Raw genomic sequence first — 16,592 nt, forward strand, 5'->3', positions numbered from 1 at the left:
TTTTGGATGAACTCATGTTTACGTAGGGTAGAATGTGGGAGGCCAGCCAGGAGTGCGTTGGAATAGTCAAGTCTAGAGGTAACAAAGAAAGAGATGAATGTTTCAGCAGCAGATGAGCTGAGGCAAGGGGTGGAGACGGGCGATGTTACGGAGGTGGAAATAGGCGGTCTTAGTTATGGTGTGGATTATATGGTCGGGAGCTCATTTCAGGGTCAAATGTGACACCAAGGTTGCGAACACACAAGCATATCCTGGAATGCTTGATCGTGCTATGTTACGTTATGTGTCTGTAAAATACTAATGATGTTTTATACAACAGAACACGACGTATGAAGGGATATACAGCAGAACACATCCAACCATTCAGATATTCTGGACAGTGTTCCATGAGCTGACTTTGGATGAGAAGAAACGTTTCCTCGGTAAGTACCTCACTGAGCTACGGTTACATCACAGACTTGAGATGTAATTCCAATATGCACTTCCCCCACAAGGCCTCTCTCTGCCATTCAAAAGAAAGCCCCTTACCCAGCAGTTCTATCCAGATTCCTCTAAGTTATCCAAGAGAAGCAGAGCAGAAAGCTTTTACACGTGCCTGTGAACAGAACTTGGACCTACACAAAGCGATGTGATAGGGTAGATACAGAGAAGCCATTTCAGCCAATTCAGAACAAGGCGGCACCATCTAATAATGAGAGCCAGGCCATTTAGGCCCCTAGAGGTCTACATATTGTAGTACTGCATCAGTGTGTTTCCTTCCTCCCCTATCCTCTACTCTCTCTCATGCCTCCAAGAGGGAGCTGGACCGGCTCTTGACTGGGGCAGCGATCACATCATATAGTATAGATGGTATGTGTCTTTATAGAGAACAATTGGTCCATGTGATCTCCTGGACTGGTTTTAATCATGTGAGGGGTCGGAGAGGAATTATCCAGTTTATTTTTTCCCCTGATTGGCTCTGGGTTTTATCTCTGGTTTTTGGCCAGAGATTACATAGCTGCACGAGGTCGGGGGGATGAGGTGGGGTGGAGGGGGCGGGGGGTAATGCAGGGCAGTTTAGGAAGTCTTTAATTATGATGCTCCAGTCATCATGGTGTGGGGTAGGCCTGATGGACCGGCTAGTTATTTCCTGCCCTTCAATTTCATATGCTAGTATATAAGAACAACCACATATGTGGAATAAATAACTTCATTGATTCGGTTGTACAGAGAGTGCAGTGTAAACACTCAAAGCTCTTTTTTCCAGCGTTTCTCACAGGAACGGATCGTATTCCGGTGATGGGAATGCAGAGCGTGAAGATAAAGATTTTCCCGTGCCATCTGACTGAAGACGATTACCCGGAGGCAAACGTATGCTTTTTCCGCCTGAATCTTCCAGAGTACACCAACGCTGAATCTCTCAAAACCAAACTGGTGAGAGCTATTAACTCGAAGCGAAGATTTGACAAATTGTGAAGCACGCTGACAGTCAGAGGAAAAGGGCAGTGCATGTCATCTGGAGCCAGTTTCAACTTTCAACGCTGCAGTCCCCACCACTTGTACCGTCCCCGCTGATCACGGATACCCGCCCGTATCGGACAAGTGGCGCTAACCATTTGCCATTACCACAGTCGTCAGTTACAGAGGCGGTGCTTAAACCAAATTAAGCCTGCCAGTTATTTCGGACAGTTCAAGCAGCTGTTGGCAGTTCATTAAAGTGCATTTCCTGTCATTACGTATCGCCCCCTTCAGCTGAAACTGACCGGACCCCTGAGTAAATCAGCCCCGTACAACTCTCCAACACTACAGGTGACACTGACCAGGCCGCTATCTCTCTCTCTCGTTTGGATCATCATTGTGTAGTGGAGAGCCGGAGCATGAAGGTTCCCTACGTGTTTTTTTGAGAAATTGTTAATACAAACAGCAGACTGGTGTATCAACAGGGCTGACCATGAAATTGACATGATATTCCCTCCGTGCTTTAAAAAAAAAAGATGTCTTTGTTACAACAGCCTCCGTGTACAGTGAGAAAATTGCTTTGACACCAACGCCCCCAGTATAAGTGGTGGGGACTGTATTCAGTATCATGGAGGTCGTGCTTTATTTTGGAATTTTCCATTTGGCCATTACACTTCCGATCCCTACCAATTCATGGGTGCATTTAATGGGGCAGCTGGATAAACACATGAGGGAGAAAGGAATAGAAGGATATGCCGATAGGGTTAGATGAAGATGGGTGGGAGAAATTTTGTGTGGAGCATTAACACCACCATGGGCCAAATGGCCCGTCTCTGTGCTATACTTTCTATGCAATTACATCATTTTGGTAGGCTCCACATCACAGCCAGTGGAGCAGTCAAAAAGGGTCCCAATTTACACAGCGAGTGGTTGGGTTCTGGAATGCACTGCCTGAAAGGGTGGAGGTAGACTCAATCGCAGCTTTCAAAAGGGAAATGGATAAGTATCTGAAGCAAAAGCATTTGCCGGGCTACGGGGGAAAGGGCAGGGGAAGTGGCACTAGCTGAGAGCCAGGACGGGCTCGACAGGCTGAATATCTTCCTTCTGTGCTGTAACCATTCCATCTATCTCTATAGTTTCAATTTAATATAGTACATATTCACAGGGCCGAGTAGGTTGAAAGGAAAAATTAACTACCTTCAGGGCTGCTGACCGAGGGCCGGGCGGCTCTTTGTCGGCTGGCGTGGACACGATGGTCCGAAATGGCCTCCTTCTGCGCTGTAAATTTCTATGTTTCTATGTCACCCTATCCCGGATCCGGCCTACTCCTCGAGTGCTCACTCCCAACTTAAGGTTGAGGTAGCCGACTCCTAAAGATGCTAACTGGGTCTAAAGGTCCGGACTATCTCTCTCTCTAAGGAAAGGAACAATACGAGAATGTAACCGTTCTCCAGATAGCACTTGTTAGTAAGTTTTATCCAGATTTTAATTATCCCAATATTAGAAGGGTCCGGGGGTGTCTCTCCTCAGTAATGTACCTCGTCACCAAAAGAGTGTATGTGAGAGGTGTTCCGTGAGTTATTGAGAGTCTTTTCATAAATATATCGAGATTTATTTGAAGAACCGTTATGCAATTTACACTTGCTGAGTCAGTCAATTGTAGCGTTAACAGTTCGAGAAAAGGTGAAAAATACAATCTCATTTCTAGTAGAGAATCTTACTTTTAAATCTAAACTTCGTTACAGTATTACAATTCTTAAAATTGTTAAGCAGGATATCCATCAATTATCAAGGTAGCAGTTACCTTCAGTCCTCGAGAAGTAGGAGACCACAGAATAAACACAGTGCCTTCTGCCTTGCTCTGTCGTGGAGATACGCTTTTGCCCGTTAAAGCGAGTCTTGCTCTCTCATTCAAGCTTTCAACATTTATTCCCTTTATGCCCCGTTTCATAAGATCTCAAGTTAATCATCATTATTATCTTGCTGAAGCAGCTCCTGTATCAATACATAGCTATTGTGAATTTAACATTTATGTCCAAAGTGCAGATGTCATTTGTTTGTGCATTAGGTGCTTGAGTGTTTGTTTCATGATATTTTATTTTCAAGAAGTTATCCAATAACTTCCAAGATTTTAGTCTTGTTTATGTGAGGTACTTGACATTTTACTAATTCAACTGAACTAACTGGTGTGTTTGCATATGTTCATTGTTCGATTTGCTATCTGTAGTCAAGAAGGCAGCTACCATTTGTTTATGATGAACAATCCAAAATAGGCCATTCAAGCCGACTGCTTATTTCAACAACTGTCCTGTTTTAAGAAGTTAATAAAGTAACGTATCTAGGGTCATAGAATCATAGAAATTTACAGCACGGAAGGAGGCCATTTCGGCCCATTGTGTCCGTGCCGGCCGACCATGATCTATCCAGCCTGACCCCACTTTCCAGCTCTTGGTCTGTAGCCCTGTAGGTTATAGCACTTTCGTGCACATCCAAGTATTTTTTAAATGTGGTGAGGGCTTCTGCCTCTACCACTCTTTCAGGCAGTGAGTTCCAGACTCCCAGCACCCTCTGGATGAAGAAATTTCCCCTCATATCTCCTCCAAACCTCCCCCCAATTACTTTAAATCGATGCTCCCTGGTTGTTGACTCCTCTGCCAAGGGAAACAGGTCCTTCCTATCCACTCTATCTAATTTTATGCAACTCAATCAAGTCTCCCCTCAGCCTTCTCTGTTCCAAAGAAAACAGACCCAACATCTCCAATCTTTCCTCATAGCCTAAATTCTCCAGTCCAGGCAACATTCTTGTAAATCTCCTCTGCCCCCTTTCCAGTGCAATCACATCTTTCCTGTAATGTGGTGACCAGAACTGCACACAGTACTCCAGCTGCAGCCTAACAAGTGTTTTATACAGTTCAAGCATAACCTCCTTGCTCTTATATTCTATGCCTCGACTAATAAAGGCAAGTATTCCATTTGCTGCCTTAACCACCTTATTTACCTGGCCTGCTACCTTCAGGGATCTGTGGACCTGCACTCCAAAGTCCCTTTGTTCCTCTACACTTTTCCTGTCATACCATTTAATGTGTATTCCCTTGTCTTGTTAGGTAATGCATTTGGGGAGGTCTAACACTTATCCGGATTGAATTTCATTTGCCACAGTTCTGCACACCTGACCATACTTTGATATCTTCCTGCAGTCTGCAGCTTTTTTCTTCATTATCAACCACGCAAGCTCTTTTAGTGTCATCTGCAAACCCCTAACAAGTCCAAGTCATTGATATATAACCACCAAAAGCAAGGGACCCAGCACTGAGCCCTGCGGAACCCCACTGGATACAGCCTTCCAGTCACAAAATTACCCATCAACCCTTTGCTTCCTGCCTCTGAGCTAATTTTGGATCCAACTTGCCACTTTGCCCTGGATCCCATGGGCTATTACTGTCGTGACCAGTCATTTCAATTTGAGGGACTGCCTATGATGATGATGATTATTGAAACTTTATTGATAATGAGGGGGCTCGACAAGATGGAAGCAGAGAGGATATTTCCACTCATAGGGGAAATTAAAACTAGGGAACATAGTCTTAGAATAAGGGGCCGTCCATTTAAAACTGAAATGAGGAGGAATTTCTTCTCTTAGAGGGTTGTAAATCTATGGAATTCTCTGCTCCAGAGAGCTGTGGAGGCTGGGCCATTGAATATATTTAAGGCGGAGATAGACAGATTTTTGAGCGATAAGGGAATAAAGGGTTATGGGAGCAGGCGGGGAAGTGGAGCTGAGTCCATGATCAGATCAGCCATGATCTTATTGAATGGTGGAGCAGGCTCGAAGGGCCAGGTGGCCTATTCCTGCTCCTATTTCTTATGTTCTTCTATATGCCATGTGAGACCTTATCAAAAGCTTTGCTAAAATCCTTATACACTACATCATACGCACTGCCCTCATCCACCTTCCTGGTTGACTCCTCGAAAAATTCAATCAAGTCAGTCAGACACGACCTTCCCTTAAAAAATCCGTCCTTGATTAATCCATGTCTTTCCAAATTAAGATTTATCCTGTCCCTCAGGACTTTTTCCAATAATTTTCTTTAAGGTTAGAATTCTTTAGCATTTCTAAATCCAGCTTGACTTATTTTTAAAGAAGTTATAAGGTAGAGTCTTATTTTTATAGAAGATATAAGGTAGAATTCCTTCACAAGGTAAATCGAATGCCCTGCAATTGAATCGCCTCTCTTCAGTGGTTTTACCTTTTAATTCCTCTTTGCCACTGCATTTAGGATTAGGGTTATGTTTAGGATTGCCCCTAGCAACGCTGGACACGAGGCAGGTCTTCTCCCTCCTCTCATCCCGAGCGGCACACGAGGCGACCCATTTCTTCCACTGCCGTTTACAACCAGGAGATGGTGCCCTAGGTTGTTTCCGTAACGAAAGTCATTTTCTCTGTGGGCAATCGTTACGCCTGACCCAAAACCCCGTGACAGGAGAACCGGCGAGATACCATCGGGCTGGGTGAGGGGAGGGGGTTGCCACTCTGCTCCCATCGGACACGAGCGCCCCCGCTGGATGCCAACCCAGTATTCAGTGCCTCCTGCTCCCCGGGGTTCGAAACTGGAACCCACCTGACTCAAGAGGCGGGAATGCTGCCACTGAGCCAAGGCTCACTCCCCAGGGACCCCTTCCTGAAAAATAAAAGATTCATCTGCGGGACACCTCTGGAGGGATGCGGGGGGGGGGTGGGGGGTGAATCTTAGGGGGCTTTAAAAATAAATAGTATGTTTTTTAAATTCTGTTTTCGTTGAATACTTTTGTTCATTAGTTAGAAAAGTATTGGAAATGGAAAAAGGCTGTTTGACTGGGTGAGGTGGTTTGGAGACGGGAGGTCATGGGGTAAAACCTCATGTCCAATCAGAGTTGACAACCTGATAGATTACAGATCGCACCTGTAGTCAAAATAAAATGAGGCAAATATCTTTGTGATTAATAGTTAAAGAGTTAATGATCTTTGCAACCTGATGTAATAGGATTGAAGCACAGAACTGTGGAGAAGCCATGTGGCACAAATAAAGGATAGTTTAAAACCCTCTGTTCTCTTTCCTTCAGTTCTACGTACAGTACGAGGCTGCCGACGCATCATCAAAATAATTACAACAACTTGTATTTATATAGTACCTTTAACGTAGTGAAATGTCCCAAGGTGCTTCACAGGAGTATTATGAGATAAAAACAATTGGCACCGAGCCACATAAGTAAAAATTAGCGCAGGTGACCGAAAGCTTGGTCAAAGAGGTATGTTTTAAGGAGGGAGGAAAGAGAAGCAGAGAGGCTTTGGCAGGGAGTTCCAGAGCTTGGGGCCTAGGAAACAGAAGGCATGGCCACCAATGAGCGATTATAATCAGGGATGCTCAAGAGGGCAGAATTAGAGGAGCGCATACATCTCGGGGGATTATGTGGCTGGAGGAGAGTACAGAGATAGGGAGGGGCGAGGCCTTTGAGGGATTTGAACATAGGATGAGAATTTTGAAATTGAGGCGTTACTTAACCGGAATCCAATGTAGGCCACCGAGTACAGGGGTGATGGGTGAGTGGGACTTGGTGCGAGTTAGCACACTGGCAACTGAGTTTCAGATCAGCTGTAGTTTACATAAGGTAGCATGTGGGAGACCTGCCAGGAGTGCGTTGGAATAGTCAAGTCTAGAGGTAACAAAGGCATGGTTGAGGGCTTCAGCAGCACATGAGTTGAGGCAAGGACGGAGACGGGCGATGTTACGGAGGTGGAAATAGGCGGTCTTAGTTATGCTGTGGATATGTGGTAGAAAACTAATTTCAGGGTCAAATATGACACCAAGGTTGCGAACAGTCTGGTTCAGCCTCAGACAGGAATTGGGGAGAGGGATGGAGTCAGTGTCTAGGGAACGGAGTTTGTGGCGGGGGCAATGGCTTCGGTCTTCCCAATATTTAGTTGGAGAACATTTTTGCTCATCCACAACTGGATGTCGGACAAGCAGTCTGGCAATTTAGAGACTGAGGAGGGGTCGAGAGAAGTGGTAGTGAGGTAGAGCTGGGTGTTATCAGCATATATGTGGAAACTGATGCTGTGTTTCTGGATGATGTCACCAAGGGGCAACATGTAGATGAGAAATAGGAGGGGGCCAAGGACAGATCCTTGGGGGACACCAGAGGTAACGATGGGGGGGGGGGGCGGGAAGAGAAGCCATTGCAGGTGAGTCTCTGGGGCTATGATTAGATAGATAACAATGGAACCAGACGAGAGCAGTCCCACCCAGCTGGACGATGGTGGAGAAGGATGGAGTGGTCAACCGTGTCAAAGGCTGCAAACGGGTCGAGCAGGACGAGGGGGAATAGTTTGCCTTTGTCACAGTCACAAAGGATGTCATTTGTGACTTTGATGAGAGCCGTTTCGGTACTGTGGCAGGGGCGGAAACCGGATTGGAGGGATTCAAACATGGAATTGCTGGAAAGATGGGCACGGATTTGGGCGGCGACAACATGTTCAAGGACTTTGGAGAGGAAAGGGAGGTTGGAGATGCTATTAGGCCCTTGATTTATAGGGTTATCAGGAGCAAATTGGGTAGCATTACAGGCTCAGTGACAGCTTTACCCTTCCAACAGCAATAACTTGCATTTATATAGTCCCTTTAAACCAATGCATGGCTCCTGCTCCGGAAGGTGGGTGCATGGTCCCTTTTAAGACAATGCATTGCTCCTGTTCCATGAAAGTGTGCGTGTACCCTTTTAAGACAATGCATTACTCCTGCCCGCGAAGGTGTGTGCATGTCCCTTTAAGTCAACGCATTGCTCCTGCTCCATGAAAGTGCGTGCATGCATGGTCCCTTTAAGACAATGCATGGCTCCTGCTCCAGGAAGGTGGGTGCATGTCCCTTTAAGGCAATGGATTACTCCTGCTACTGGAAGGTGGGTGCATGTTCCTTTAAGTCAACGCATTGCTCCTGCTTGATGAAAGTGTGCGCGTACCCCTTTAAGATAATGCTTTGCTCCTGCTCCTCGGACGGTGCATGCATGGCCCCTTTAAGACAATGCGCGCGTCACTCCTGCTGCATGCGCAAGTGCGTGCGTGCCCCTTTAAGGCCGATCCGCACGTCGGCACTCCACATCCGCGTTGCCTGGGTGCGGGCTCGGCGATTGGCCCAGGCGGCCTGCCCGTCACGGCGCCCGCCGACCAACCTGGAAGCGAATGGTTTGCCCAGGGAGCGCCCGGACCGGGGAAACAGGGCGAGTGATTGACAGGCGTGGGCTGTCACTCAGCTGGTGGGGTCGCGGCAACAACAAAGGCGGTCCTGTTCCCCCCCCCCCCACCCACCACTGATCCAGCTGGCATCTGGAGCTAGCCATCTAGCACCCACACAGTCAGTGCAGCCCTTGCCCTCCGGCTGCTCTCCACTGTGCCAGCATCCAGGAAAAAAAACAGCAACATTTCAGGTAACTTTGTAGCCATGATTTGATACAGTATCCACTTCTAGCTCAGCTCCACTTTTCTGCTCTATCCCTTGATACTGGAGACTAGAGTCTTGGGAGACTAGAACTAAGGGGGCATAATCTTAGAATAAGGGGCCGCCCATTTAAAACTGAGATGAGGAGAAATTTCTTCTCTGAGGGTTGTAAATCTGTGGAATTCGCTGCCTCACTGAGCTGTGGAAGCTGGGACATTGAATAAATTTAAGACAAGAGATAGACAGGTTCTTAAACGATAAGGGGATAGGGGGTTATGGGGAGCGGGCAGAGAAATGGAGCTGAGTCCATGATTGGATCAACCATGATCGTATTAAATGACGGAGCAGGCTCGAGGGGCCATATGGCCTTCTGCTCCTATTTCTTATTAATATTCCCCCCCAAAAATCTATCGCTCTCTGTCTTGAGGATACTCAAAGACGTGAGCCCCCACAGCACCCCCCTAGGGTAGAGAATTCCAGAGATTCACCAGTTCTTACAGGGCTTGACATGGGGCGATGCAGGGAGGATGTTTCCTCCCCACCCCTCCCCCCACCCCGGCTGAACCGGGGGTCATGGTCTCGGAATAAAGGGGTTGGCCATTTAGGACTGAGATGAGGAGAAACTTCTTCACTTGGAAGGTGGTGAATCTCTGGAATTCTCTACCCCAAAGTTGACCGAGTTGAGAAGGAATTTCTTCTCCCAGAGGGTTGTGAATCTGTGGAATTCTCTGCCCAAGGAAGCAGTTGAGGCTAGATCATTGAATGTATTCAAGTCACAGATAGATAGATTTTTAACCAATAAGTGAATTAAGGGTTATGGGGAGCGGGCGGGTAAGTGGAGCTGAGTCCACGGCCAGATCAGCCATGATCTTATTGAATGGCGGAGCAGGCTCGAGGGGCTCGATGGCCTACTCCTGTTCCTAATTCTTATGTTCTTATGTTCTTAATGGGCTGTGGAGGTCCAGTCTTTGAGTATATTCGAGTCAGAGATTGATAGTTTTTTTGGATATTAAGGGAATCGAGGGATATGGGGACATTGCAGGAAAGTGGAGTTGAGGTCGAAGATCAGCCATGATCTTATTGAATGGCGGAGCAGGCTCGAGGGGCTGTACGGCCTATTCCTGCTCCTAATTCTTATGTTATGTTCCCCTTTTGAGCTAGCAGTCAGTTGGCTAACAAGAGACCTGACACCCCCCCCCCACCTCTCTTTGAGTGCCACAATGTATTGCTGGTGGAGCTGCAAAGTTTTCATCGCGCAGGGCGTATATTTTGTTCGTGTTAAATGTTCATCTGCAAAAGGGTCTTTAGCATAGGCTCAGCACTCTGCCCCTCTGTGCCGGCATAGGTCGTGGGTTCGAGCTCCGCTCACGCTACATAATCCAGGCTGACACTCCCAGTGCAGGGCTGAGGGAGCCCTCCTCCGCTGCACCGTCAGAGGGGCCGCCTTTCGGATGAGACGCAAAACCGAGGCCCCGTCTGCCCTCTCAGGCGGACGTAAAAGATCCCACGGCACTATTTCGTCGAAGAGCCCAGGCGGGGAGTTCTCCCCGGTGCCAACATTTAACCCTCGAGCCACACCTCAACAGATGATCTGCTCATTTCTTTCATTGTGGGCGCTTGCTATGCGCTAATTGGCTGCCAGGTTTCCGACATTACAACCGTGACCATACTCCAAAAGGAAAAGTACTTAATTGGCTGCAAAACGCTTTGGGACATCCTGAGGTTGATAATGGCGGCATGTAAATGCAAAAACTTCCTTTTTGAACTTGCATGTTATGTTTTGAAGTTTTGTTCTGGTTAAATTAGACTCGGATATTGTGTCAGGATTTTCAACTTCAACAGAAATTGCCTTAACATGATTGAGACTCCCTTTATTGATGTCTGAAAGAATTGTCTGCAGTGGTCACAGCCTCACCTGTATTACGGAGCTTAAATTACTTCTCCGGGATGTGCCCCATTCGTTGTCGTTGCTTCTCATTGGTTGGAGACTGCTAGTTGGCGTGTGACCATTTGTGACCTGATAACTTGGGTGAGATTGACCCATTGGTGGGCTTAATCTGTACAGAACGTTGTATGAAGCAAACTCCTAGAGCACGCAAATTGACAAGGTTGTAAATTCTGACACGTTCTTTTTAAAAAAATATATGTTGCAGTGATCCAGTGGGCATGTTCCATTAATGGTTTGAAAGTTAAACCTTTGATCCGAAATCTTCTCTCCATTGGTTCCCCATCCCACCACATCCCGCTCACCTGTCACCCCTGTGCTCACTGACCTACATTGGCTTCCAGTTAAGCAACGCTTCGATTTCAAAATTCTCATCCTTGTTTTCAAATCCCTCCATGGCCTCGCCCCTCCCTATCTCTGTAATCTCCTCCAGCCCTCCCCCCCGAGATGTCTGTGCTCCGCTAATTCTGCCCTCTTGAGCATCCCTTATTATCGCTCAACCATTGGTGGCCGTGCCTTGTTTCCTAAGTTCTAAGCTCTGGAATTCCCTGCCTAAACCTCTCCGCCTCTCTTTCCTCTTTCCTCCTCCAAGACGCTCCTTAAAACCTACCTCTTTGACCAAGCATTTGGTCATCTGCCCTAATTTCTCCTTATATGGCTCGTTGTCAAATTGTTTGTCTTATAATACTCCTGGGAAGCGCCTTGGGACATTTTACCTTGTTCAAGGTGCTATATAAATGCAAGTTGTTGTGTTGGAGTCTGACGTGTGGAAATCTGTAATTAAGTTTACGTCATACTATGCAATCCGCATGGGTAAGAAAAATTGGAAAGGCTTGAAATCTGAAACAAGAACTGGAAACACTAGAAATACACAACAGCCCAGTCAGCATCTGGGCAGGGAAAATTCAGGCTACAATGCGTCAGTTGTCTAACTCTTCATCAGACCGATGGTTAAGACATGTGCCCTTTATCAGTCTGCTGAAGCTTTGCATACCCAAAAGGCTACAATCTGTCCTTTGTATACTTCCACAATTGCTCTGGCCTTGAATTATGGAGTGTAAGCTCTCTTCCTATAGGGACGCACGTCATTGGCCTGAATCCAGCGATTTTAAGGCACAAGTTGGCGAGCGGCAAAGTTCAGGGATTCCCACAGTGGGCACAGCAGCACCAGCTAAAACCGTGCCGCCTACCCGCACAGAGAACTGAGACGTTCAGCGAAAAACACCCGAAAGTTGGAAGAACCCCAACCCATAAATGGTAGGATACTGAGAAGTGTAGAGGAACAGAGGTACCTCGGAGTGCATGTCCACAGATCCCTGAAGGTAGCAGAACAGATAGATAAGGTGGTCAAAAAGGCATACGGGATACATGCCTTTATTAGACCGAGGCATAGATTTTAAGAGTAGGGAGGTTTTGCTTCAATGACAGATCAGGCCAAAGAGGCATTCTACTCCAGCCCCGAACAATCCCTGTCCCGCGTCCCTACGGACGACAAACTGATCCTCCTCGGCGACTTCAACGCCAGAGTCGGTAAGGACACGGACCTCTGGGGAGGCGTGATCATCAGCGAGGGGGTAGGGAAAACCAACTCCAGCGGTACCCTGCTCATGACAAAATGCCTAGAACATGATCTTGTCATCACCAACACCTTGTTCCGCCAGAGGGACAAGTACAAGGAATCGTGGCAACACCCTCGCTCCAAACACTGGCACCTGCTCGACTACGTCATCGTTCGAGCGAGGGATCGCAAGGACGTGCGCATCACCCACGCCATGACAGGAGCCGATGACTGCTGGACGGACCACCGCCTAATCCGCTTCGTCATCAACATTAATATAGCCACAAAGCGGCGATGGCAGCAGAAGCAGTGCCGCAGAAAAATCAACGGCGGGGCACTCAAAGACCCAGCTATGAGAGCCCTATACAGCCAACGCCTCGCTGCCAACCTGGCGACCCTCAATAACCCCAAGACGCAGAGTGCCCACAGCGCTTGGTCTGCACTCCAGGCTACCATAACCAGTGCCTGCGAAGAGACGCTCGGTCATACAACCAGGAAACACCAGGACTGGTTTGACGAGAACGACCAGGAGATCCAGGAGCTAATAAACCGCAAGCGCAGGGCATTTCTGAACTTAAAGCAACAACCCAACTTGGGAGCAGCAAAGCAGCTCGAGAGATGGCTGAAGGCCGAGGTCCAACAAAAAACCTGCGACCTAAAAATAGATGGTGGGTGGAGAAAGCACAGGACATCCAGGAGCTGGCCGACAGCCATGATATGCGAGGATGTTTCACCGCAGTCAAGTCCACCAAGCACCCAAGTCCCCCCCTCCCCGCACTGCTGGCCAAGAACGGGGAGACTGTCATCAAGGATACTGAAGCAGTCAGGGCCCACTAGAAGGAGCACTTCGAAGATCTCCTTAACCGAGACTCTGCCATTGACACGAGTGTCCTCGACTCCATCCCGCAGCATGCTACCCACCACCATCTCAGCAAAACCCCAACACTGCACGAGGTAGAAAAGGCCATCCATCAGCTTAAGAATAACAAGGCATCGGGAGCAGATGGAATCCCCGCTGAGGCACTAAAGTATGGCGGAGAGGCACTATTGGCTCGAACGCATGACCTCATCTCTCTCATCTGGAAGGAGGAATGTAAGCCTGGAGATCTCAGAGATACCGTAATCATGACCATCTTTATAAAAGAGGACAAGTCCAACTGCGGCAACTAAGGAGGAATCTCCCTGTTGTCGGCCACTGGGAAAGTCATCGCTAGAATCCTTCTCAACCGTCTTCTCCCTGTGCCTGAGGAGCTCCTCCCGGAGTCACAATGCGGATTACGTCCGCTATGGGGTACAATGGACATGATCTTCACGGCGCGGCAACTGCAAGAGAAATGCAGGGAATAGTACAAACCCTTGTACATGGCCTTCTTTGACCTCACAAAGGCCTTTGACACTTAACTGCGAGGGACTATGGAGCGTCCTCCTCCGTTTCGGCTGCCCCCAAAGGTTTGTCACCATCCTCTGCCTGCTCCACGACGACATGCAAGCCGTGATACTGGCCAAAGGATCCACCGCAGACTCAATCCACATCCGGACCGGTGTCAAACAGGGCTGCGTCATCATGCCAACCCTTTTCTCGATCTGCCGGGGTGCAATACTCTATCTCACGCTCAACAAGTTCCCTGCTGGAGTGGAACTAAACTATAGAACCAGTGGGAACCTATTCAACCTTCGTCGCCTCCAGGCCAGATCCAAGACTGATTCCCAGGATGGCAGGACTGACGTATGAAGAAAGACTGGATCGACTAGGCTTATATTCACTGGAATTTAGAAGAATGAGAGGGGATCTCATAGAAACATATAACATTCTGACTGGATTGGACAGGTTAGATGCAGGAAGAATGTTCCTGATGTTAGGGAAGTCCAGAACCAGGGGTCACAGTCTATGGATAAGGGATAAGACATTTAGGACCGACATGAGGAGAAACTTCTTCACTCAGAGAGTGGTGAACCTGTGGAATTCTCTACAGAAAGTTGTTCAGGCCAGTTTGATAGATAGATTCAAAAGGGAGTTAGATGTGGCCCTTACGGCTAAAGGGATCAAAGGGTATGGTGAGATAGCAGGAATGGGGTACTGAAGTTGCATGATCCGCCATGATCATACTGAATGATGGTGCAGGCTTGAAGGGCCGAATGGCCTACTCCTGCACCTATTTTCTATGTTTCTATCCTCTGTCGTCGAACTACAGTACGCGGACGACGCTTGCGTCTGCGCACACTCAAGAGGCCGAACTCCAAGTCATAGTCAACATCTTCACCAAGGCGTACGAAAGCATAGACATGACACTAAACATCCGTAAGGCACAGGTCCTCCACCAACCTGACCCCACCACACAGGACTGCCCCCGCCGGTCATCAAAATCCACGGCGCGGCCTTGGACAACGTGGACCACTTTCCATACCTCGGGAGCCTACTATCAGCAAGGGCAGACATCGATGATGAGGTCCAACACCACCTCCAATGCGCCAGTGCAGTCTTCGGTCGCCTGAGGAAGAGAGTGTTCGAGGATCAGGCCCTCAAATCTGGCATCAAGCTTATGGTCTACAGGGCTGCAGTGATACCCGCCCTCCTGTATGGCTTAGAGACGTCGCCCATATACAGTAGACACCTCAAATCGCTGGAGAAATACCACCAATGATGTCTCCGCAAGATCCTGCAAATCCCTTGGGAGGACAGACGCACCAACGTCAGTGTCCTCGATCAGGCCAATATTCCCAGCATCAAAGCACTGACCACACTCGACCAGCTCCGTTGGGCGGGCCACATTGTCCGCATGCCCGACACAAGACTCCCAAAACAAGCGCTCTACTCAGAACTCCTACACGGCAAGCGAGCCCCAGGTGGGCAGAGGAAACATTTCAAAGACACCCTCAAAGCCTCCTTGATAAAGTGCAACATCCCCACCGACACCTGGGAATCGCTGGCCAAAGGCCGCCCCAAATGGAGGAAGAGCACCCGGGAGGGCGCAGAACACCTCGAGTCTTGTCGCCGAGAGCATGCAGAAAACAAGCGCAGGCAACGGAAGGAGCATACAGCAAACCAGACTCCCCACCCACCCTTTCCTCCAACAACTGTCTATCCCACCTGTGACAGAGACTGTAATTCCCATATTACAGTCACCTAAGAACTCATTTTTAGAGTGGAAGCAAGTCTTCCTCGATTTTGAGGGACTGCCTATTATGATGAGATCGAGGCATAGACTTTAAGAGTAGGGAGGCTTTGCTTGAATTGTGTAAAACACTAGTTAGGCCACAACTAGAGTACTGCGTGCAGTTCTGGTCACCGCATTACAGGAAAGATGTGGAAACAAGTCATCCTTGATTCCGAGGGACTGTCTAAGAAGAGGAGACAGGAAAGATGTGATTGCACTAGAGAGAGTACAGAGATTTACGAGGATGTTGTCTGGACTGGAGAATTTTAGCGATGAGGAAAGATTGGATAGGCTGGGTTTGTTTTCCTTGGAACAGAGGCGGCTGAGGGGAGACCTTATTGAGGTGTATAAAATTATGAGGGACCGAGATAGAGTCGATAGGAGGACATATTTGCTTTAGCAGAGGGGTTAACAACCAAGAGGCATAGATTTAAAGTAAGTGGTAGGAGGTTTAGAGGGGATTTGAGGAGAATGTTTTTCACCCACCCAGAGGGTGGTGGGGGTCGAGAACTCACTGAAAGGGTGGTAGAGGCAGAAACCCTCACCACATTTAAAAACTACTTGGATATGCACTTGAAGTGCCGTAACCTACAGGGCTACGGACCAAGAGCTGGAAAGTGGGATTAGGCTGGATAGCTCTTTGTCGGCCGGTGCGGACACGATGGGCTGAAATGGCCTCCTTCTGTGCCGTAAATTTTTATGATATGTGACTCCCCCCACCAGGGCCCTTTAATGATGACTTATCACCAGTGGTCTGTGTTGTGTTCCTAACACAGATGAGACTGCACACAGGGAGGTTAAAGTAACAGTGACCTCAGTCTTTATTAAGACACTCCAGAGTGAGGAACAGGCCTTAGGGGCTGGCTTATATACAGTGCTCCCAAGGGCCACAAACATAGTGGTGCCTCCCTGGGCGCGTTGCTCAACTGAGCACACACGCTGCATTGCCGTACACAGGACTCTAAGTCCAAGTCGATACCGGGCCACCACACGTGGGATCTGGCTATCGCTTTCATCATTACTATACC

General features: G+C 48.1%; 2 protein-coding genes across 3 annotated transcripts in view; both read left to right on the plus strand.

Annotated features, from left to right (window-relative positions):
- LOC139250259 (probable E3 ubiquitin-protein ligase HERC6) overlaps positions 1-2,430 on the plus strand; it is an 80,348-nt gene extending 77,918 nt beyond the window's left edge. The window contains exons 22-23 of the mRNA XM_070872761.1: positions 320-422; positions 1,247-2,430. Of these exons, the coding sequence (XP_070728862.1) occupies positions 320-422; positions 1,247-1,455 (312 nt within the window). The 3' untranslated portion in view covers positions 1,456-2,430. The remainder of the gene's footprint in view (positions 1-319; positions 423-1,246) is intronic.
- The window catches only part of LOC139250209 (probable E3 ubiquitin-protein ligase HERC3), a 116,182-nt gene continuing 100,935 nt past the window's right edge, over positions 1,346-16,592 (plus strand). Inside the window, exon 1 of one of the 2 annotated variants that reach the window (XM_070872712.1) lies at positions 1,346-1,413. The gene's annotated coding sequence lies outside the window, so the exon portion shown is untranslated. Of the gene's footprint in view, positions 1,414-8,636; positions 8,896-16,592 lie in introns of those variants that run through there. The other variant, XM_070872707.1, reaches the window with a different exon arrangement.

The sequence above is a fragment of the Pristiophorus japonicus genome, chromosome 2, assembly GCF_044704955.1.
Source record: "Pristiophorus japonicus isolate sPriJap1 chromosome 2, sPriJap1.hap1, whole genome shotgun sequence".
Taxonomy (NCBI): domain Eukaryota; kingdom Metazoa; phylum Chordata; class Chondrichthyes; family Pristiophoridae; genus Pristiophorus; species Pristiophorus japonicus.